The sequence below is a fragment of the Sinohyriopsis cumingii genome, chromosome 6 (assembly GCF_028554795.1).
Source record: "Sinohyriopsis cumingii isolate HCF-2022 chromosome 6, ASM2855479v2, whole genome shotgun sequence".
NCBI classification, from domain to species: domain Eukaryota; kingdom Metazoa; phylum Mollusca; class Bivalvia; order Unionida; family Unionidae; genus Sinohyriopsis; species Sinohyriopsis cumingii.
The window spans coordinates 15,828,473-15,854,080 of record NC_142966.1 but is presented as its reverse complement, the minus strand read 5'-3'; the positions used below and the strand labels follow the sequence as shown (position 1 = coordinate 15,854,080).

The window sequence follows — 25,608 nt, the reverse complement described above, 5'->3', positions numbered from 1 at the left end:
GTAATGGCTCTCGACAATTTAATTCATATGTTCAGATGGGATGCTGCTTGTAACCAACATTATAGCTCAAGAGCCGCTTAGCAGATTATGATACAGTTTGATATGAACAATAGTACAATCCAGACAGAAAGGTGTACAAAAATGAACATAAATAACACTTGCATTATCTTCAACACAACAACCACCCCACTACTCATTGAACTATTGAAAGCAGCAAATACTGCGTCTAATTAAGAAAATATTCAAGTCTTATGGATTTTTCATTAATATTTGTCTGGCTGTGATGATGTGAGTGTTGGTACATATTAGTATGTGTGTTGTAATGCTACTGGACAATGCTATTGTTGTAATGCTATTGCCATAATGCTATTGGACAATTCTATTGTTGTAATACTCTTGTCGTAATGCTATTGTTATAATGCTACTGTCGTAATGCTATTGTTGTTATGCTATTGCCATAATGCTATTGGACAATGCTATTGTCATAATATAATTGGACAATGCTATTGGACAATTCTATTTCTGTATTGCTATTGTACAATTTTATTGTTGGAATGCTATTGTCATAATGTTATTGGACAATGCTATTGTCATGATGCTATTGGACAATACTATTGTCATAATGCTATTGGCCAGTGCTATTGTCATAATACTACTGTTGTAATGCTACTGGACAATGCTAAACCTACAGAATATTTTTTTGTTTGTAAGAGTATTAAGTGCTGTCAACTGATCGTGTCGACAATATCTTCGAGGAACATATTCGAAGAAGAAATGTTTTATTGAAAATCACATGTTGATATAACAATCCATTCAGGAGAAGCAGCGATAAGATTTTCAAGATGACCACTATGGCAGCCATATTACATGTCAGAAAAGCATTATACATCAATAGTAGTCTCAGTGAAAAACCCATGTCGATATGACTAGCCAATCAGAACTTGCAATAAGACGTTCAAGATAATGGGTGTCTGATGAGCAACATCTTTTAGAATCAGCTAGATATTGTAAGAAGTCTTTTACTGAAAGCCCTTTGTGAATACTACCATCCATTTGGGCATTGTAGCATAAAGAGTCTGAAGACTGGTGTCATGGTGACCCCAATGGATGTCTGAGAGACACCATTTTCAATTAAGACCAACTAAATCTTGGGACAAATGTAAAATTTCGTAGCAATCTTCCTGATAGTTTTAAAGAAGAATTATTAACAATCTTGTGCTAAGATATGTTAGTAACTGGCCAGATAAGGAATGAAAAGTCATTGCATACACTCCTCTGGGTTATGAACAGTTTAACTAAAACTTAATAAGAATATGCTGATATTGAAAGAAATGATAAGTTTAATAATGATGTATTTCAAGATTTCTATATTAATATCTGAAAACAGTACAGATGGTCAGCCTTGACAAATGTGTCCTCATTAATGTTAAAGGCATACCCGAGGATAAACAGTTGCAAGTAAATGAAATATGATATTTACCTGTGTGCTGACTGCTCCGGTGGCCTAGTGCTTAAAGCACCAGCCTCGGATGCGGGAGGTCGTGGGTTTGATCTCTGGCCTAATTATACCAACGACTTATAAAAATGGTACAATCAGCTGCCTTGCTTGGTGCTCAGCATTAAGAGGATAGTGTTAGGACTGGTCGGCCCAATGTCAGGATAATGTGACTGGGTGGGACATCATTCTACATGTCTGCAGCATGATGTCCCAGTGCCAGACATCACTATAAACTGCCACTGCCACACTGCAGACATCATAGCGATATGACTAAAAATTGTTAAAGCTACATAAAAAATCCAAATCACACGGACACACACACACACATACCTGTGGAATGCTGTTACTTTACTTGTAACCAAAAAGGCAGAGGATGCAAAATTGCAATGGAATTAACACAGCTTTAAGTGTCTGAATATTTCAATCAGCATTCTCCCTTGATAGAAAAAATATTGACCATTATTATAATGATATTCTACCACTCAAAAAAAGTATCATGTTCTTAAATTTAAAAAGAAATTGCCCATGTTTAAAAAATCAGATGTTCTGAGTGAAATGCAATAAATTCAACATAACTTGAACTGGTCTCATGACATTTAATATCTCAAAATACTAGTACAAATAAAATCCTGCCCCAAAAGACCACTGCTACGAGAGACACCTGCCTTTAAAGATCAAATTCTCAGTACACAGACTGGTCAATTATAGTGTTGAGAGCATGACTTATTTGGCAGGGTGTCTAGATAGGTTCTACTGTACTCAGTATGTGACTTGTAAAAAGTTAAAACAAAACGAAACACTTGTTAAAAGAACCCTGCAATTCACTATTTTTGTATATTTATCATGCATGTACAATGACAATATTAAGGACATAACAAAACTTTTTGAACATTTATAATTGTACCCTGGCATGATAGAAACAAGACCCATGATCTAAAAGTATACTCCCATACAAATAAGCTCCAAATGCAAACTGCACAGACCAAAATATGTCATCACATAACATACTGGCAGAACTGGATCTATGTGGTTTATTAGATGTAAACTTGTTAGATGTTAGTTTAATATCATTAGAAGAGTTGTGTCTGTTTGATTGCTGACTTTGGGTTCTTGAAGATAACTTAACCAAAATTCTTTGGCTTAAGCTATGTTTGACATGTGGCTTATGATCAAAGCAACCTTGAATGAGTTTTATTTCCAGATCTTTTGTTTGTGTTAACAATCATTTTAATTACTTTATTAGTGTTTGAAAACTTAAGTATTTAATTTCAACAAAATAAGTACTATCTGCTGTTCCTTTTTAAATCACTATATCACTGTGACATTTATTCAGTATTGCACTCTATTGCAATATGATTTTCAATATAGTACCTACCCCTAGATGCCTTATCATCAAGCATAGGCATCTGATTTGCAAAATATGATCAGTTCCTTTGTTTTATATGTTCCAAGTGGGATATGTGTATCTGTATATCATATAAATTGTTTGGTCAGGGAACACATGCCTTTAGTCAGGGAATTTTGCTTCAGTAGCAGTGACCTTAAAGGTGTGTAAGGTTGATTATCATGCTGAAGCTGTCAGTAATGGAACCCATCCACATCCTACTGCTTTCTCAATAGTTCAGGAGACAACAAAGTACAGCCTCCCAGTCCAATTTTATTAGTCCACAGTCACCCTAAGGCACCAAAGATAACAGCACTATCGGTACCACTTGAGCCTGCTGGTGTGTGCACAGAACATGGTCAGTAATTACTGGCAATGGGTCTTTATTTATTGTCATGAAAATTTCAGAATTATTAAAATATGCATTGTCTCCATAATTAAACAGAAGGGAGCAAGAATGTGCAACTTCCTTACCCTACATCACTCTTTCCAATACCATAATGTGATGTCTTGTCATCACCCAGTACAGCTTACACTTGAACAAAGTAGGTTAGATCCAGATTTGCATTGAATAGAAAATGTCAGAGTCCATGTGCCTTTAACCAGTTAGTAATGAAAATATCCATCCCAAAGATACACATTTTTACTTTATTTGTAGGTGTACTAGCAGAAGCATGTTTTGTAAATGTTTCTTCAATTTTTTTCTCAGTAGTGATTGTGGCAGGACATACGACAGGTTCATTTCACCTGTCAGCAGCAAAGACAGCAGTTAGTGGAAGACTCCCAAAATTTGATGCTTCATCTTTAGTCAGCACATCTATCACAGCTATCTTCAAACCACTGCTTAGGACAGGTCAGACATGTTTCAGCTCAACACCTGCTGCTATAACTACAAGTACTAATGGTTCAGCAAAACCTGGCAGTATATTATACTCAGGTGAGTTTGATTAAGATTTATATGAGATTAGTTTCTCATTTGCTTTTGATGCATCGTTATGCTAAAGAAGCCCAGGCATAATGAGAAGTGTCCATTTCATAAATATAATGAGTTTGTGTTGTCTTTTAGTGTGTATTCCCAAGGTTCTTTGCTAGTATCTTGCTGCTTTTACTGAAACTGCTTGACATATTAATCACTTTTGTATATAAAAAAAATATGCTAAAACCCCACAAAAATATTTCCCATGTAAACGAGAGACTAGAGGGTACTGATTACATTCAGATACTTATGGCAGTAATTTGGATTTTATATTTGATTGTGCAAATGCAAAATAGCTATTCATGTATTTAAAGTCACAATGTAGTTTCAGCTTTATAAATATTTTATTTTTTGGATTTAATGTTCTATGCTTGGATACATGTGTAAAAATATTTAGATTGCTAAACTCAATACTCCAGAAATTATGTCCTAAATTTTGAGTAATGTTCTTAAATATTTTCAACAACTTCAGCCACCTATTGTCAACAGATATATGTAACATTTGATTTACAATTAAGATTTTATTTTTATTATATGATAAAACAGTACTGTATTTTAGAGTATTTAGCAGAATTTTACAAATCAGTTTTGTAAGTTCTGCACAGTATTCCATCACTAAAGTTTGAAATGTCAACTTTTAATCAATCTTCGACAATTTAACTAACTTACTTTATTTAACATGAGAGGTTTCTCCATCAAATATATTACCCAATGCTTACTTTCTATGCAAAGCTAAGGCAATAAGGTAGCACATATTTATTGTCTTCTCCACATAAAAACACATGTAATAGCCATGCTGTGCACATAGAAACACACATTTATAACATGTAATAGCCATGTTGTGCACATTAAAACACACATTTATAACATGTAATATCCATGTTGCACACATTTAAACACATTTGTAACATGTAATAGCCATATTGTGCACATTAAAACACACATTTGTAACATGTAATAGCCATGTTGCACACATTTAAACACATTTGTAACATGTAATAGCTATATTGTGCACATTAAAACACACATTTGTAACATGTAATATCCATGTTGTGCACATTAAAACACATTTATAACATGTAATAGCCATGTTGTGCACATTAAAACACATTTGTAACATGTAATAGCCATGTTGTGCACATTAAAACACATTTGTAACATGTAATAGCCATGTTGTGCACATTAAAACACACATTTGTAACATGTAATCGCCATGTTGTGCACATTAAAACACATTTGTAACATGTAATAGCCATGTTGTGCTCATTAAAACATACATTTATAACACGTAATAGCCATGTTGTGCACATTAAAACACATTATGACATGTAATAGCCATGTTGTGCACATTAAAACACACATTCATAACATGTAATAGTCATGTTGTGCTCATTAAAACACACATTTATAACATGTAATAGCCATGTTGTGCATATTAAAACACACATAACATGTAATAGCCATGTTGTGCACATTAAAACACACATGTAATAGCCATGTTGTGCTCATTTAAACACACATTTATAACATGTAATAGCCATGTTGTCACAGGCTATATGAAAATAAAAAGGACAAAACACACAAGGTGTAATACAGTGTGAGAGAGCGGCTATTGAATATCAAAATTTGCATGTATACTGTATTTCCATTAGACACCCTAAATCAACAATAGTCTGCAAATGGGAAAGAGTTAACTATCAAATTTAACGAGAAATGGTAATTAAATGTATATTGATAATGTTATAAATTTTATAAATATATCAGACTAAAGAGATAATATATGCAAATAGGTGGACAAGAACAGCTGTACTGTGGAACTATTTAGCTGTAATATGGCATTACCAATGTAAACACGTCATTTGAAGTGGTAACAGATTTGTGCAAAATATCTGCAAATTCACCAAGATATTCAAAATTTGTAGTATATATTGTTGGACTTGCTGTACCAATAAAAAAAGAGACTGTTCGAAAACTAACAAAATAAAATAGAAATATACAGATTCTGTGAGGCCATTAGACAGTTTGCAATGAAAGTTTGAACTGACAGTATCTGTTGGTGGTGCTAAGGGAGGTTATATGTAAGAGTTACTTCCCTTGGTCATACCCACTATAGACTTTTAGATGGGAGGGCTGGATTCTGGAGGTAGCAGAAACAATTCCTAACATTAATGTGATTGGGTAAGTATTTTCTGAGAAACATAATTTACTTCAAAATTTCTTACTTTAATAGGTACATGTATTTGAAAATTTATGGCAGTCATTTTCTATTTAATTTTTTTTTTCTCTTTTAGGATTTTAGCCTGACTTTAAAACATGTATAGGTAACACTATGAGTAAGTTGACTATACGTCGAACATTTAATATTTTCTCTTTTTGTTAAATTAAAAAACAGCCAGAATTTAATATTCACACATGTTCAGTATGCTATATTAGAACAACTGGTATCACACAATCCATCCAAACTGTAATAAATCAGTTAAAAATAATGATACCTTTTTGATCCAGATTCACAAAATTTTATGGCCAGTACACTTCAGTAACTTTTTTCAGCAACAACAGGAGCAGCTGACTTTATAACTACCACCACCAGCACTGAAATTACTGTTTCAGCGGGACCATTCAGTCTCATCAACAAGTTTGGTTATGTCCAAGGCTTTAACATCACTAGTCTTTCTGCCACAACAAAGTCACAGGCTACAGCACCCACCCAAAGAAGAGGGTCGTCTTTAGGTAAAAGGACCAGTCCAAACAAAGAGTTTTTCCATGGTGAGACTGTTATACTGTAATTTGTACAATATCAGCAACAATAAAATTGTAGACCAGAAGAGCTTATGTGATGGTCAGTTCAAATGTTGTTCATCCATCCGTTAGGGTGAGATTGTTATTGCTACTCCTCCTAAACTACTTGAAAATTTTCATACACATTCATCCCATGGTCTGGTTGGTGCAAAATAAAAATGGTGCTGTTCAGATTATCTTATAAGGCCACCACAGCAGCCATCTTGAAAATCTTGTTATAGCGACTCCTGAATGAATGTTCAAATCAACATGGGGTTTTTCACTAAAACTTCTTATGATGTCTAGTTGGTCCTAAATGAAAATGGTGCAGAACTGAAATCCAATATGGCCTCTGTGGCAGTGAGCTTGAACATCTTGTTATTTGTTACTCCACCAAAATGGAAAGTCATGTCAACATGGGGTTTTGCCAGAAGGCTTCTCATGATGTTTTGATGATCTTATATTAAAATGGCACTTACCTGACATCCATTTTGGACACCATGTTAGCCATCTTGAAAATCTTGCTGTTTTTGCTGCTCTTAAATGGAAAGCCTTTTTTGCCCTTCATTTAAATCAGAATTCTTATGGTTCCTATTTGGGTCCTAAATGAAAATATTGCACCATGATGGCCATCTTGAAAGTATTGTTATCTCTACTCCTCCCAAATGGATGGCTACATCAACATGGGGTTTTCACTAATAGACTTCTTAAGATATATATTTGGTCCTTAATGAAAATAATGCAGATCATCAATCCAATATGTAGTTATAATTTTAAAAAAAAAATAACAGTTTAAATGTAACAGGATACACTAAGTGGCTCATGTTAGAATTCAGAAGTGCCTCTTAGACAAAAACTTCTTAACTCTGACATTTGGCAACATACCTTTTAGTAGGCTTGACCAGGCTAAATCAGAATATTGTTTGTGCATTTTTGATGCAGACAAGTTAATGCTTTCATGACAGATCTAGATGATGTCCCATTGGCCAAGTCTGAGACTCAAACCCACATGGACAGAAGTGAGATGACTTTGATCTGTTATGGCAAGCACCTTAGACCACTTAGCCACTTGGGGCCCCCCAGAGATGAAGAGAATATTTACAGAACAAAATAGTTTATCCATATATTGTCATAAAATTAGATTTATTTAACATAATGCAGTAACTACATCGACACAGGGTGTTGAAAATGATCTACGAGATAAGGACGGATTTGTCTATGATTTGTGTATATGTCTGTTTGGATGGCTGATAATTTCAAATTCTTTCATGGTGGTTGCAAAAAGCCAAATAATAGGACTCTTGGTTGTCAGTGTCTTTGTAAAATTCTCATGTTAAATACTCTCTTCAGCTTACACTGAATAACCTGTCAAGGGACAGTAAAAATTCCACACACAAAACAACACAAACATTTGTATACTTATTACTGCTGAAAGTGATATGCTGGACTGTCTTCCAAAACACCCTTTTTCCAGATCTACAGGCATCTCTCTACATTCCCACACACACTCCAGTCTGGTAAATAAAGCTGTGTCTGGGTGGGTGATAACCACCACACTTCTTTGGAGTTGGCTCCAACACATCAGAGGCTGGGGTGGAACTGCATCATATGTAGGAAAAAGTCTCTCATTCCGTATTTCTCCATATTTTTTTATTTTCCTGGAATTATTATTTTTGTTTATTATATAGATATTAATCATAGAAAATCTATGTATGTATATGTTACAGAAGGAAACTTCAACATTTACCACAATTATGTATGAATTACATTAGGTATCAATCTTTGCAATTCCAGCTTGGAAATAGATGCATCAACAGTAGTGGTTAGACATGTGTTATAAGATTAACTGCCACAAGTTTTAATCATGTGTGGAGAAGTATGCAGTATTTCGATTTAATCTTTACACAGTGTAAGTTTCATATTCATAGGAAGCTTAAAAGTTTTGAGCTTGGGCACTCATATTAAGGAATACAAGTACATTAAAAGTTGTAGAGAGAATTAAAGATGTTTACAAATTGTAACTTCATTGAACCTTTTGTCGACTAAGGGACCCCATGCGATGACACACTGAGGTCAGTATGAAAGTCCAGAGTGATGGTCAGTTTGTGCTTTAGCTATTAACAAAGTTTTAGCAGTTTTTCCATGAGTTTGAAATGTACTCTTGTGTTTTCAAGGCTCCTTGACAAGACATGTAGGCTCGGATTAGTACTGTTTCCTTTATATATCACAAAGTTTACAGTAATTCCTTCCTATCAGTGCCGCTAAGGTAATGGCAGATGATGCACTGTCTCCAGAACTAAAAGTAGCCTACCATTGTCCATGGATTCTTGCAAGAAACTATGGTCGACCGTGCACATTTAGAGATGAACAACAGGATTTCATTCTTGTCGGAAACCCACTGCAGCTGTATCTAGTATCAGCATGGTTCATGATGCTATGATCAAGCTTGCTGGAGCTGCAGAACAATCGTTTCAATCAGCAGAGCTAGTATTGCCCTCAGAGTTCACCTCGAGCAACATCACATGAGCCATGTGACAACAAATCTAGTGCACTGCAAATGCACAGTTGTGGCAGAAACAAACTGATCTCTGACAAAAGCTCTCAAGTAATATGTCATTAATTCAAAGCCAAATGTTGGTTGTGACATCATATGAAAAGTGCACACACAAACAGGCATTTCAGACATCCCAAATTCACGATAGCAACAAATAAGCCAACCCCCTTCAACAATGATGATGACTCAGGCAACACCAGAGGACAAATTAGAAGGCTACTTTGTGGAAAGCATTGCAAATAAATTTTCTGAAGATTCTTAAACTGATTTTGTGTAGAGTTGTCACAGTTCTGTCAGCTCCAGGATCTTACAGAGCCTGCATTTGCTGACAAATTTGCCACAGTTGTGAATTTTGCCAAGCTCACCCATGTGAAGTAGTTATCAGAGTATTCATGCAGTGGAAGAAATGCAAGAATTAAACAGTGTTGGAGGTAAATCTGGAAATTTGGTTTAAAATTTCAAAACGTAATAGGTTTTCAGATATCCAAGTTCAAAAAGTTAAGGGGCATACGATCAATATCATCATCTTTTTATCTCCCCATAATGGACCATTTTCTCACCAATAAAGAGAGCAAGGGTCCTCTAGAAGTGTCCTAATGTAGTGCTGTGGCAAGTGAGATTATATTTTACTTGTCACCATAACCTTATTTACAAGGTTTGGGGTAGGGTTGGGAATTGCTAAGTTTAGTTCATGCTTCAGCAATCAGTTCATTGCCAAAAAACCCAGTCCCATGGTCGAAGAAGAAGCAGACCAAATGGGGACAGGGCTGAGTTCTGTGTTGGAGGTTGACATCAATGATACCTTTTCTGTAAGTACTTGAATGGAAGTTTGCAGCTGAATTGGGATTTTATATCTAGTGAATTTAAAACTCCTGCCAGTTTCATTGCTGGCAAAATGTTCACATGTCTAGAAAGGAAAAAAATTGCTTCAAACACTTGGATCCTGAAGACTTTACTGGAATATGATTGAATGTGACTAGTTCCAACAAAAACATGTCACCCCCAAAATAACATTGATAGAGGGCTTATAGTTGATTTTGCAAAAAGTTGTAAGCCCCCTTAACTTGCAAACAATTTTTTTTCTTTTTGGCTAATTTCTAAAACCCAGGTTGGATGGTAATATAATTCTTGACCACAAACACATGAATCAATACATAGAAAAATGGCTCTTAAAATGGAAACTTTACATTCTGCCATGAAACTTATAAAGAAAGAAAGAATAAAGACTGCTTGTTTGCCTCCATTGAGGCATATTATTATATTCCCATTCATGTTTTGCAAAGTCTTTACTTACAGTTTTTTTTGGGATACCACAGTTTATGAAATAACTTGACTTCTAAATAGGTTTTCCACTGCTCTTTGTATATTCACAAAGTAATGAGGCAACATTCCTTTCTCAATTTTGATTGGAATAATGTTGTTGCCAGTGAACCTGAAGTGCTATGCATGCTCCTGTGCTGCAGAGCCCTTGACACATCGAAGGACTACAGTTTGAATTTGCATACTCATGAATTTGACAGTCCCATTGTTTTGAGTGACAATGGTCATAAACTTGTTTGCTGGTGGAATCAAAATAAGTATTTCAGTTTGCCTTGTCTCTGTATCCCAGCTATGTATACATGGTTCATAGTAGTGGGTGGGTCGAAAAACTCAATGAACAGGCTTTTTGGAATATGGTAATGGTGTAGAGCAAAAGATACTTGGCTCAGTGCTTGTCGTGTTTGTCATTTGCCTGACACATTGAACTTGGAGGCTGATTTTCTGCTGCACAGATTAAATCATGATTCTGAATAAATATTGTAGCCTGATTTTTCCAGGAAATTTAACTTAATTGTTTGGTAAATGTAATATTGACCTTTTTGCCTCAAGACTAAACTCTCATCAGCCAAGTTAATATTTCATACAGTCCTGACCATCAGACTTTTTTCTGTGTCTTGGAATAATTTCACTCTACCATTATGTTCTTCCTCCTTTCAATTGTATATCTTACAATTCTGCAGAAGTTGGAGGAGTTGAGATGGTGATGGGTAGCACGAATCTTATGCACTCAGCCATAGTTCCCCACACTACTGTCTTTTGTGTCAGATCATTTATACATACTGCCCAGAACAACTGAGATTCTGTTTTTTCCACAGGACCCCACCCTAGTGTATCCATTGAAAAAGCTCTGCTTGGAAGTGTTTCGGTTATCAGGAAGGCTGTGGAAAACAGAAACTTATCATGTGCATGAAATTATTAGGGTGAAATTTGCATGCTAGCTTATATATCAGGCGTACAGCTTTGTACAGTGACTCTTAAAAATATTTAGATAGTCAGTTATGCCCGTCACCCCTGCTGTGGTATAGGCTGCCCACAAAAGATCGACAGAGACTTATGTCCAGTGTCATTCCCTCATGCTGACTCCAGGTGTGACCCAGCTTAGTGATGTCCACCTCAAAGTCACATCACTGTTTGTTTCTTGGTCGGCCCCTTCTTCGCTTGCCTTGAGGGTTCCACCTCAATGCCTGTCTGGTAATGTTGGTTGGCGGCTTATGTAAGGAGTGTCCTATCCAACCCCACCTTCTCTTCTTGATCTCATCTTCTACCTGAAGGTGAGAAGCTCTCTGCCCAGGTTGGCATTGCTGATGGTATCTGTCTAGCGGATCTGGAGAATTCTTCTTAGGCAGCTGTTGATGAAGGTCTGAACTCTCTTTATGGTCAGCTTGTTGGTTCTCCAGGTCTCTGCTCTATACTGTAGAACTGACTTCACATTGGAGTTGAACAGTCTGATCTTGGTAGTCAAGGAAATTTGTTTGGAGCTCCAGATGTTCCTGAGTTGTATGAAAGCCTTTCCGATCCTTGCCTTGACGTCTTCGTCTGTGCCATCCTGTTGGTCGATAATGTTGCCCAGGTACAAGAAGGACTCCACCTCTTCCAGGGGACTTTCATGCAGTGTGGCTGACATAATTGATCTTGAGAATATTGGTCTTTGTGGATGTTGAGGCCAACCTGTGCTGATGTGGCTGCCAGTACGTCAGTCTTGTCTTGCATTTGCTGCTGACTGTGGGACAAGAGCACTTGGTCATCAGCAAAGTCCAGGTCCTCTAGTTGACTCCACAATGTCCACTGGATCCCATTTCTCCATCCATTGGCAGACGTCTTCGTAATCCAGCCGATGGTGAGAAGGAAAAGAAACAGCAGCTTTAAGCAGCCTTTTCTCATGCCAGTCTGCATTAGGAAGCTGTCTGCGTGTTGTCCTGCATGAATGACTCTGCAGGACATTCTGTCATAAGTGTTCTTGATCAGGTTCACCATCTTGGGTGGAATGCCATAGTGGCGAAGAAGTTTCCAGAATGTCTCTCGGTTCATGCTTTCGAATGCCTTCTCATAATCGACAAAGTTGATGTAGAGCAGAGAATTCCACTCCAGCGATTGCTCAACTATAATGGGAAGAGTTGCTATTTGGTCCACACACGATCTGTTCTGCCAGAGCCCGCTTGCTCAGCTCATAATTGTGGGTTGATGGCCTCCTTCATCCTCTCCAAGAGGACCTGGTTGAAGACTTTCCCTGGTACTTACAGGATTGTGATTCCTCTGTAGTTGGAGCAATTGCTGAGGTTGCCTTTCTTGGGGGTCTTGATGAGGTATCCCTCCTTCCAGTCAGTTGGCATTTCTTCTTCCTCCCAGATCTTCTCTTAGAGGGGGTATAGTATTTCCACTGAAGCCTCTAGGTCTGCTCTGAGGGCATCTGCTGGGATGTCATCAGGTCCAGCTGCCTTGCTGTTCTTCAGCTGGGTGATTTGTTATGTGTTAAGGCTTGGAAAGAGTGAAAACAACAAGCTTTTTAAAATTTAACATAATTTATTTTCCAGAAAAATTCTGTAAAAATGAAGAAGAAAAAAGAGAAGAATTTACAGTTTCAAGAATCCAATCCAAAAATAATCATAGAATTAATCTTCAAATTAAATTACAAAAGTCCTAGTAATAAATGTTCTAATAATTTCAAATTCGAATCCTGATGTAAAATCCAGGATGGATGACGATGACATATGCTGTAGTCAGTACTGTGCTTATCTACAGTTCCTTGTAGAAATACAGATAATGGCACTCCAGTATTGGAAATCCAAATTAAACTTGTAAACAAAGAGATGGGAAGCATAAGCAGGATATATTTGTTAAGACTTCCCAAAAATATGTTTCCTCTTGTACTTGTTTTAAATATAGGTAGACAGGTTTTATAGTTTTGTTTTATTTTGTTTTCTTCTTTAAACATTGTATGTATTTAAAGGGTTTTTGGGGTATGGGAGGAAAAACACGAGGGTTGGCAATGAGACACAAGGACGGTTGGCTGACTGGAAAAATATTTTTTTTGTGCATAACTTGTTGCAGTTTGAGAGCGTAGTTGTGTTTTATGTCATCAACTTTTGTTTTCAGGATCTAGTATATAATTATGAAAATTTAGGTCAAATAACCATTTTATTCTTTCTGGGCTCTGATGATCACTTTAGAGTGGGTGTTTTGAGATAGCGATGGTAGAGTCATTATTATATGTACAAAATGTTTAAGCACTCATATTTCATAATGAGAAAGTGTATATACCACATATTAACCAAAATTTGCCTTTTAGATTGTAGTAAATTGTAGTAAATCAGTTGATTGATGCAAATGTCCCAATACAGTCATGAGAAATTTCATTCAGCTGCATTATTGTTCCTTTAAAACTTGTTTGAAATAGGCTTTGGAATACCTTACCTAATGAATTTATTTTATTGTGTGGAAATTGTATAACTATAGTTCAAGCTTTCTTTGATTACTGTTCAGGAAATTGCTATGGTAATAAGTAACGTTAGGTTTCAAAAGCATCCCCTTTCAATGATAGACCGTTGTGCTTATTACAAAAGATCATAATGTACGTCATCATGACATAAGAAGTGTTGTGTAAAAGGTAGGGACAGTACACTTTTTAACCCAATTCAGATTTTAGGTGTCTGAGACCAAATCACCATTTTTTTTGTTTGTTGTACAAATAGGATTGCTTTTTCTGAATTCTTCTTTTCAGATTCACTGGAGCTAGACCAGAAACCTCCTGACACCATAGGAAGGAAAGCCATCATGCATAATGATCTTACTAAAAAAGGTCTAAAGGAAATTAAGATTCCAAGTTCTAAGGGTATTGACGGGTGGATGAGTACCTTAAGAGAGAACAATTTCCAAATTTCATTCTCAGTGAAAAATCCAAAGTCAGTCTTAAAGATGCTTCTGACTTGTCAGGAAACAATTGGGTTGATAATTTTGAAAGGTAATGAGCAGAGCTATTTAATAATTCACCAGCCAAAGAATCATTCTGGATTTTGTTTTACAGATGAAAAGGGCAGTTATGTTTCAGACATGTGGTACCTAAACTTGTCTACCAATAATTTTATTCCAAGAAATAATAATTGTGATGTTTTTGCATTGCCCTTTCATACTGAAGCTTTAACACCAAGGATCTTGAACAGATCTATTTACAACAGATATCAGTATGAGTATTATAGAGTTTCAACGTTTCATGCATATTCTGGAAGAAATTTTCGGATACGACTTGCTCAGGCAGGGTTTATCTTTGACACAGAAACAGAGACAGTAATGTGTCCATGGTGTGAAGTGTTGGTACATAGCCTTGCTAATGGTCTAGAAGATATGCATTCTTACAATTGTGAGTTTAGAGTGAGAAATAATGAAGTCAATATTCCAATGACTCCAGCTGCTTCAATAAACTCACCTGCACAGTGTGTGGCTTATGAAGAAGTGAGTGGTTTCAACAATTTTTCTGCTCCAGCACAGACAGCTGATGACCATTTCATCAGCACGGCTTTCAGCAGGATTGAATTTGAGGAGCCACCAGGGGCAGTAGTTGGTAGAGAAATTGGTCCACTACCAGCACCACAATTGCCATACATTATCAGACATGCCACAAACTCAGAAGAGCAAGCAGGAAGTGGATCAACAGAACCAAATGTAGATATGATTGTTCCTCAAACAGTAGAACAGATAACTTTTGGGCGGTCTGTTTATGGAGCTGGGTCAGTTATTGTAGAACGCAAAGCTACAGTATCATACAGTGGAAGAAATAATCCAATGTCTGCAGTTCTATTGGCTTCTTTTAATGAAAATGATTCTAGATTGCAAGATGAACAGCCAGACAGTCCTTTATTAGATCATGGAGACCTTCAGCTGTCATCAGTCTCTGATAGTGATGAAACCTGTGCAAAAACAATATGTAGTGATGAACCAGCTGTCCCAGTGGATATATCTGCATCTATCCATAGTGATCCAGCTCAGTCAGCTACCCAAAGAGACCATAATATCCAGTCATCAGAGGCACTTGAGAAGACAATCAGAAGGGAAGATTATAGATGTCCACAAGGAAATGTACCTAGTGAACTAGGCAATGAAACCGAAAGTGTAAGTAATATCAAGGAAATTATGACTAAATTTATATATTTACCCCTGTCTGGTGTGTTGAAAAAAACAACAGAACACAGTAGGACCATTGCTTTGATGTGCAACATATGCACCAAAAGATCTGATCCAAACTGATCTCACACATCTGTGTACTTCAAAAATGTACCTAGTTCCATCCCCCGTCTTAAACAGCTGGTAAGTTATATGACAGAAATGAAAACTGAAAACCCTGATCTTAAACTGTGGTTTGAAGATAACCACCCACCCACCACCACTGCCACCAAATGTGGTACATATTTTACATTGCCAGCTTTTTTTATTCTAGTGGCTAAATATAGCTACTGGACTTTTTTTAAAAGGTATTTTTCACTTGCATTAGCAATGTTTGTGACTTGACATTTTAGGTTAAATATCAGCATTTTAAAGTTTCTTTTAAAGGAAATTATTATTTTGGGGGTTCCCGGGTGGCTGAGTGGTCCAGGGTGCTTACCTTTACAGATCACTGACATCTTACCTCTATCTGTGAGGGTCCAAGTCTCGGGTCAACATGGGTATGTGAGAAAGCTTGCCAGTAGCTTACCTTGTGTCAGTCCCTCTTCATGGAAATTTCCATGGCTCTTCCTCCACCAGATATATTGGTCACCATGTATAGTCTTTCATGTGCTGAAAAATAGTGTTAAGCCCACCACAATAACAACAAATCTTTGTTGTCTGTTTGCAAAAAAAGTTTTTCCCTCATTTAACTTAAATTCTAAAAATGAAGGAGTACAGACGAAATTGGATTTTATTTCTTCCATTAAATTAAGTTTTTTGATAATAAACTTATCACATTTGTGTTTGAAATTTAATTTTAAGCTGTTCCCCCTCAACACACACACACACACAACGAGCCAGTCCTCTCTTACAAGATGAAAGTATTTGTTTTTTCTTTCTGTATTCAATATGCACTTCTCACTCAATAACTTGACCTCTGTCTGCGGCGGTTCGAGTCTAAGATTCAGCCAATGTGGGTATGTGAGAAAGCTTGCCAGTAGCTTCTCGAGGGTCGGTGGTTCTTTCCGGGGTTTTCCCGGGTTCTTCCTCCACCATTAATACTGGCCGCCATGTATAGCCTATCGTGTGCTGAAAAATGGCGTTAAACCCCACAACAACAACAACAAAACTCAATAACTTGAGAGTGATAGGGTCCATGTATTCGACTACAGCATATTTGAAAGCATGAGATAGTGTGGGAGACTTAGAGATTTGTTAATAGTGGAGAGGAAGAGGGTGAGGTGCTAGCAACAATCATTGATGCATCAGACATGTAATCATATTTATCATACACAAATATTCACCATATGGATTTTATTATATAGTTGTTAGTTCTTAAATGGTAAATATGTCAATAAATTGATGACAGATTTTTAATTATAAATCAAGTTGATATGAATTACATACAAATTCATCATAAAACAATAAAAATGGCTTCATATTTCACATTGACTGGTATAGGAAGGGTATATCATGCTTGGTTTTACTAATGCTTTCAAATTTTAGAATGAATTCTTTTCACTTACTCATTACGAGTTCTCTGACTAATCACTTAACACATGCTTTTGATCAAGATATTGCAGGTTTGAATCACAATCTCAAGAAATAATATTTTTCTTTATAACTGAGGAAACGTTGAGCTTAGGTTGCTTTTATGTTACTTTCAGTTATCACTACAAGGTATATGCTGAAAAATGGCGTTAAACATTACAACAACAACAACAACAACGAGGCATACATAATATTTTTAGACATATTTTCGTTTGAAACAGCCTCTGAGCCTTTTACTTGTAGTTTGGCACACTAGGGACTCATTTTGGGATTGCAGATTCAAACTGCTTTAATTGACACTGACCAAACACATCTGTTGACTGTAAGAAATTCAGGTGTAGAGTTTAAAGTCCACAGTATGCTTTAATCTCAACTAAATACTGATTGACATGCACAACTCAAGAGGAGACTTTTTCCTTTTATATTAAACAATTACCGCAGTGTATAAAATGATGGTGAAAACTTCACCGATTGATGTGTATAGTATTTTGAAAAGATTTTTGAGTGTATCTTATGCAGGAATCATATTGCCTGAACAATGGTGTGTTTATAACATTGCAGAAAAGATTAAATCTCTTTTTCACTTAATTGCATGATACAGATTTGTCACACAGGCTCACAACTGTCTGATTTTTGGAATACATATCAGAGCATCCTGATAAATTCATCCAGCTAGGAATTATCTCAGAAAGATAAGAACCTAAACTTGGTGAAACTTTTGATTAAAAGCGTGAAAAGTCTTTGTATGATATTATGCAAGAAAACTTCAAACTTCATCAACAAAGACAATGAAATCAGTAGTGAAGACAGCAATGACAGTAAATGTTGTAATGAGCAAATCAATTAGAAGACCATCCACTGTTCAGCAATGAATATAATTTTGTTTAAGGATGACTGGGTAAGCCTATCGAGGAATACAAAATGCATTCAGTCATGGTTGGTAGTTGTAAAAACATTAAAAAGACAAAAGAGTCCCATGCTTGATTGTGTAAAAGAATCTCTTGCACAATATTTATGTAGAATGTCTTTGCAGATGACGTGTTTTTGCACACACAGCTAATTTCATGTGGTTGAAGAAACATTGCATGAGTGTGTATTGTGCACTAAAGCGAGTTTGTCCTCCTGGATACCAAATGGTAGATTTTTCCCAATGGCATCACTAGTGTTACATACAGGCAGTAAGTGATTTTGTTGTAGTTCATTATCCCAGTGAACAAATTGCAGTTCCTTTTACACAAAATCTCTACTTGGAGGTTTTGTTAGTTGTTCATCCATGTGCGCTATATGGTATCATGTTGGCTGTCCTGGAATTCAATCTTGTTCAAGATTTTAAGTGGATCGATGGACCATTCAAGGTCATTAGTGTGATGTTGCCTAACTTCTGTCTTCTAACTACCCCACTGCATACAGATATGATCAGAATTGTTTACAAGAGGTTCTGATGGCAGTGGTTGTAAAATCAGAATATGGTCGGAGGTGGAACCTCTTGCAAGACTTATGTTGAATTGCCTAAGTGGTTTTCACCCAATTGTGTGTGTGGATTCATTAGTTAAATGCTGCTGTGACTGAGTAAATTCCTTAACAATCCTTGCACATAGTTCTGCAAATGCACAGTTAAATTTTTCCATGGCTGCATTGTATATTAACTTGTTCGACACAAATTCATGTTTTACTAACAACACAGCAGTGACTCAGAGAAATTCTTTGCTCACCTGGCTATGTTAGTGGTGAATGTGTATAAATACATTTAAGTACATCTGTGACATTAGTTAAATAATTATTTGGATGTCAACATCTCCACTTTTTATCTGCTGGCAACATCTACAGTGGTTAACATTTACTTGTATTCATGGCCACTAATACCCAATCATGTAGGAAAAAGAAAAGATCAGCCTGATGAACTTAATTCTCACATCAAACTATCCATCTTTCTTGGTGTGGATATCTTTCTTGGCATGGGTAGGTAACTCTGCCACAATGCTTATTTGGTCAACCATACTCTAGCAACCTCATAGCTGACTTTTACTGCGCTCTGTAACTTTTCAACAGCAGTTTCACCCTTCAGTATCAGTGCAGATCTTTCCATATGTATTTGAGAAGGAATTGTTGTGTTATACAACGGATGATATTCAGCATGGTATCACAAAAGAGAAAAGTCAACCATACCATCATTGTGTTTTCAGTGGTAGATGCTGGTGCAAAGTTCAGACCACCCAAGCAGGTTGACATGTTTCTGAAGTAAGTTTGCATGTTGGTTATTGGCCTGGCTGGTTTGGGAAAACTCAAATGTTGTTGAATCTGATTATGTGGTTGTTAATAAGGGATTGTTTATATGTTTTTACATCCTCTATTTCAAATCAGTGTTATATATTTACTAGAGGATTTTATGAAAATGCGTTATCAAAGATGTCCTCATCATCCACCATCAAATTCATTTCTACATTCGATAAGCCCCTCTCATTGATGACCTTGACCCAAGTGTGAATTGTATTGTGTATGATGATGTGATGCATATGAGCACCAAGACAACCCCATGAGAATATTTTCCCGATGCTGATACAAGAGGGCGGACATGATCTTTGTAAACGCAACAATATGTGCACCTGCCTAAAGTAATCTGAGACAGCAGCAATATAATATTTCATGCCATTGACATGCATGGCCTTGTAAACGTACATTGGACTTAGTGAACTGCCGACCACACATGGGATGAGCTTCAGAATATGTTTGTTGAGGTCCCACGGGACTGGTATAGTTTCCTCACTATTGACTTGACTAGAGCCTCCACTAGAAAATATCACATTGGTTTGGATTTGATAATTTAAAAAGAACAATGACCTGTGACTGATACCATAGCTGAGTATAGGGAGTGATGCTACAAAGCTGCATGCGAACACATGAAACTGATCTGTGATGTTATAGCTGGCTGCATATGTGTCAGAGTTGTTACCGATATGACAGACTGCACAGGAAGACCTCAAGGTGGGCTTTAAACAATGTTGGTGATCAGCTCCAAGATATGGCCACCATTGCTAATACAAAATAAACCAGCAACAAGATCACAAAATACTGAAAAGTATTTGACTGAATTTCATAGGAACCATCATGGCAGATTTTAAAATTTGTTGCAATGTTGCTAATCTAGTAATAGATACACAGTACTGCTCACACAGTGTTTTAAAACACCATGCTTTGCAGTGGGAGACTTAATCCCCTTCACTTTAGCTCTGCTATAATGCTTCATGGTGGAGGGATAAATGCCTATACATCACCCCACCTCCACCCCCCCCCCCTTGGCAGGTACCCCAATGGCAACTCCACAGTGGATGGGCTGGTCAACATTACTGATTGACAGTTGAATAGTCAACGAATGAAGACCACCCATGGAAAGACTGATATGTTATGAGTGATTTACATGCAGATACCATTTGAAGAATCCATCTTTATTTTGATCAGATAGTTTTGCAATAAAAAAATTAATTCAAAAGTCTTGTTCATTACATATATATTTAGAGATGGTTATTTGTCTTCTTTTGCAATAATTCTATGCTTTGGCGTTATGCAAACAAATCTTAAACTTGCATACGGACTTGATTAGAGCATACCTTGTTGTGCTTCTCTGCAACAGCATATTTTTATCCAGTTGTAACCTAATTTGACAAAAAGCATGCTTGCATGAAAGCCTTTTATATTTATACAAATTATTCTAATCCGCCATCAGACATGACCATTATTGATGAAATCAGAAAAACATGTAAACATTTTCTTCCCAAGAACCACTGAAACAAAATTGACAAATTTTTACAGAAATCATCTTTGAATGGTGGTCTTTCTGTATCTTTGCAAATTATTCCAATCTGTCACCAAATAAAGCTTCTTTAAAACTGAATTTTAAAAAAAATGTAAGCAAGCATTATGCTCAGCAAAATTTTACATGCCAATTGCCCTTTCATTAAGCTTTTAAATAGATGTCAGTCAGGTTGGTAATCTCATGCCAACTTAAGCCTCTTGTTTATTTTGTTATATAAACAGCAGCCAGCAACATTTACACAAAATGAGGGCCAACACAGTGTAACAATGGGAAAGCAGAGGAACTCGACACATGGAGAAACAAGATATCCCAAGTTAGTAAAGTCACAGCAGCCTGAGGAAATTGCCAGATCGGTCATTTGGTCTCCAGGTGAGTCTGAAGAAAAGGAACCTAACGTTAAGTACTATTTACATGGTTTATGACAGCAATATACTTTAAATACTCTCTATAATGTTAAACCAGATAGACTTATGGTATGTCCCTGCATTCATTGTGTGTTACTGTGGTGTCACTAATTTTCATAGGGTACCAAATTTTGTGGATTTCGTTGTTGCCCCAGATCACAAATTTAAAGACCCAGCAAAAAATTTGCCACATATGATAAAGAAACCACACCATTTTTTTTACTCTGTTTCATTCCTAGAGAGCAACACTGCTGTTTGATAAATCAATGTCATTTCTTTAATCTGTTAATAAGTATTAGTTTTCACATATCCTTGTTTTATTTTAATTGTTTATAAAAAGAATCATAATGCATTTTATGTTGCATCAAAGCATAAGCATATGGTATCTGGAAGTTATAATTTCCACTATGTGCCTTCAATCAGTAGGTTCTGATATAAGTAAAGGTAGATGGAAACAAGAAAAAGACCATAAGGTGTTCATACACTTTTGTTACTGAATAGGAAAGACACAATAAATGATACTATTATATGAAGGTTAGATTAATACTTATTCATATCAGCTCTACAGTCAAGTAAAATTGTTGACAAAATATTTAAATCCCTATAAAAGTGTTTCTCCTTTTATCCACGCATGCCTAATCCCAATGAACAAACACAAGGTATATACACTAATTACTGTAGAATTTTGAAGCTCACACTTCACTGATTTTGGACAGAACCACTAAATCAACATCAGGTCAAATAAAATCTGCTAGTAGATGATGTCAGACATGATTTTTCTCTGTTTTAAAGTGGAATTCTGCTTTTCTCCTGACTTGAATCAGATTTTTCTTGATATAGTCCATTTTTTATATCATCTCCAATCTGGTTTGTAAAAATGGTCTGTCCGTTCCCATTCCGCAACGACCCTTGTAAATTATTCGTTGCATATATTAGTTAGCACACGAATCTTGTAAAGAGTAATTCTGATTGGTCAAAGGTTTAAATTCATCCAATGGATCTACGTGTAATGGAAACTGATGGCAATGGAAAGAAGAAGCATGCTTGTAAAACATGGCGTCCCAAGTCGTTGAGAGAGAGACCATGACACGAAAAGTTTAGATGAAGGTTTAAAAAACATATGGAAATGAGAATGGCTGGAGCAGAAAGTTGAAGGAAAATTAGTTGGTCAGTTTATAAGAGAACTGAATGCTAGAGGACTAGCATTTTATGACCTCTGTAATAAAGATCTGAATTACGGTAATTGCGGTTAGAAGAGTTTGGAACAGCACCTACAAAAGAAGCTGTATACGGAAAAATTGAAGCTCAGAAGCCATCTGGAAAAAGTGCAGTTAATTACTATAAGAAGAAAGATATCTTGCGTGAGAGAACAGATGTAGCCCTCTGTCAGAATATGCACTGTGCATATCGCCAATACAAGCACCAGCTTAAAAGGAAAAAGGCTCTCACTGAAGAGGAAAAGAAACGATTGCACATTGAACCAAAAAAAGTCAGTGGTGACAAAAAGGAAGGATAAAGAAATCTTTGCTAAAGCCGCAAAAAGATCCCGACTGGCATATCAACAGGATGTGTCCATTGAAGAAAAAGACAAGTGAATGTATGGGATTATTTGTATATAGTTGATGTACTTGGGTGTTTATTTTACAGATTTGTTATGAAAAGAGAGAATTATAATATATATTTGCTGCACAAATAGAGAAATTATTGTGACTTATTTATGATGTGAACACTTTCATGCACATGAAATAACTTCAGCATCAATAGTATTTGAGAAAAAATTCATGTGACCATAAATATTGTGAAATTATTGAAGTCAAGTTGAACATTTTTGGTAAGTTGATTAGTTTTTCAAATGATTATTTTGGTTTATTTTATGATCGTAAGTTGCACCAGGAGCAGTTTTTTATGAGTGTAAAATCCGTTTTTGGCTGGGAGGCATTGGCCCCCCAGATCAGAGGTGCTGCCACTCTAGCCACTGTTGGAGGAGTACACGCAAAACCCACTTCAAATATTTTCAGCTTTTTTTATGGAAGATCAAAATCCTGTCTGGAATTATCAGGTAATCCTGAAGTCATTGAATTAAGCAAGTGATGCATTCTCTAAGTCAAGGATAATTAGGTCCAGTCATTAACATATTTTTTCATGAGCCACAACTATACTTTCAGCATGAATCAGCTTGATTGATGAAGTTTTATGTTAAGTCTCCTGGTTCAAGTTGCTTTGTACATGAGGCAAAGTTCAAACAATAGAATGATTCCTTCGTTTTTCAATTAGTTAGCATTCTTCACACATTTTGGTGGACTCGGACCACTTCAAAGATAGACACTGCTTGCCAGTTGCATTGAGCTAGGTAGCTGGTTATGTGTTTGATTCACATGTGGAATGATAATATCATCCAACCAATAGGGGAACTAAGTTGAATTTTACTATTAAGTTACTCTTGCCATCATCATCAGCAGAAAGTGATAGATGGTGCAACCATATAAACAGTGTTTTACAGAAGAGATTATACACTTGTATTTTTAATAACCTACTAGCTTGGTGCTGTTGGAAGCATCAGCTCCCTTTCATGTTGAGTATCCTTAAAATAGTCTTCCACATCTCCTTAGTAAAAGTAAGGAGGAGATATATTCATGCTTTGTAAGTGAAGAAGGATTCTTTTTACTATTCATTTGTAATATGATGCAGTCTCTCATTGGTAACCATATTTGTGCTGGGGAAGATCAGGATATTCTCCCTTACTTAGTTTGGACTTTATGAATCTGTCTAGCTAGTTCAAGAGGAAAAGGAAAGGTCATGGCCAGCTTTTCTCCATTTGAAAAGTAATTCAGCAGTTACTGTCTCAAGGTTGATTGTTTGAACTATTAGAAGAGCTGATAAATCTCACAGAGAGATATCTCTCATTTATGAAAATCAAAAACAATCATCAGTATCCAATGTCAGAGTTTTTTCTTTCAGAATCCAGTGATAATACTAACAGTGACAGGTTCGGAGCTGTCTTCAGTGGAACTGTTCCAATCAGTCCAAACAGTGTTATGGAAGAACAACAAGAATCATCTGGGATGTCATTATGCATAATATGCTTTGCAAATGACCGCAGCAGGCTGTTTCTTCCGTGTGGCCATTTTGTGACCTGTTTTAACTGTGCTTCTGTTTGTAGGAGATGCCCAGTCTGCAGGAAACGCATAAAGAGTATAAAATGAAGGCCTTTTTCATAATTATGTTATGCTTTTGATAAGGCAAGGCATCCAGTATTTTTCCAACCATTCATTGGATCTGTGTGTGCGTGTGTGTGTGTGTCTTGTCTTTGGAATTGGTCACATATGCCTGACATGCCTAATTTTTTGATTGACTACACATTGGCAAAATCATCCATTGGGAGCTTTAGCTTAGAAACTCATATTCATTCATGATAAGTAATTATTTTAGTTAAACTTGTACACAGTTATTCACTTTATCTTATACCTAAAATGGACATTACAACAGGTGCAAAATTGCTTTTGGGCCTTCTAAAAACAGTACAGTGTACACTCAACCAGCAGTAGTTCTGTGTTTTAGTGATGTTTAGTTGATCAGTAGAGGGTTCTCCAGCTAATAGTTAAGCTGATTTGAAGTGAAATAATTCCTACAAAAACGGCAGTGTATTCAGGTAACAAAGCCTTTGCAGTGATGAGCAGCTAAAGATGAGGAGTAGTAACTTTGATTGTATATGCAAATCTCTCGACTCTAACAACTGAAATGGTTCAATCCTAAAATCAGCATCAAGTCACTATACATGTAGCCTATCTTTGCAATACAGTGTTGATTGGCCCAAATACATTTAAATGGTATGGAGCTGACGTTTGCATTTCTGATTAATTTTGAACTCTGTTAGGTGGGATGGAAAGGGGTAGTAGGACGGTAAGTGGGATTGACCACAACTGCACCTGATGGAGTGAATGGCAATAAACAGTTCCTGATATTTCCATATGGCTGTAAATATCAGAGATCGAGAAAAATTGTGGACGGCTCTGAGACATTTGACCTGTCAGAGGAATATACCCCTTCACTTTCATCTTGCCTAAGTAAGTTAACTCCAATATATATATATATATATATATATATATATATATCAGACTTTTTATCAAAGTTTACAAGTCATTATACAGCAGTAGAATTGCCATTATACTTTTCCATTTGTTTTCATGAATAGAAGA

General features: G+C 36.3%; 1 protein-coding gene across 1 annotated transcript in view; it reads left to right on the top strand.

Moving 5' to 3' along the window:
* Positions 1 to 25,443, top strand: part of LOC149796419 (uncharacterized) — a 35,565-nt gene extending 10,122 nt beyond the window's left edge. Inside the window, exons 2-6 of the mRNA XM_089960490.1 lie at positions 3,592 to 3,819; positions 6,409 to 6,624; positions 14,229 to 15,613; positions 21,230 to 21,377; positions 24,371 to 25,443. Of these exons, the coding sequence (XP_089816616.1) occupies positions 3,592 to 3,819; positions 6,409 to 6,624; positions 14,229 to 15,613; positions 21,230 to 21,377; positions 24,371 to 24,615 (2,222 nt within the window). The 3' untranslated portion in view covers positions 24,616 to 25,443. The remainder of the gene's footprint in view (positions 1 to 3,591; positions 3,820 to 6,408; positions 6,625 to 14,228; positions 15,614 to 21,229; positions 21,378 to 24,370) is intronic.
* Positions 25,444 to 25,608: the final 165 nt, after the last annotated feature.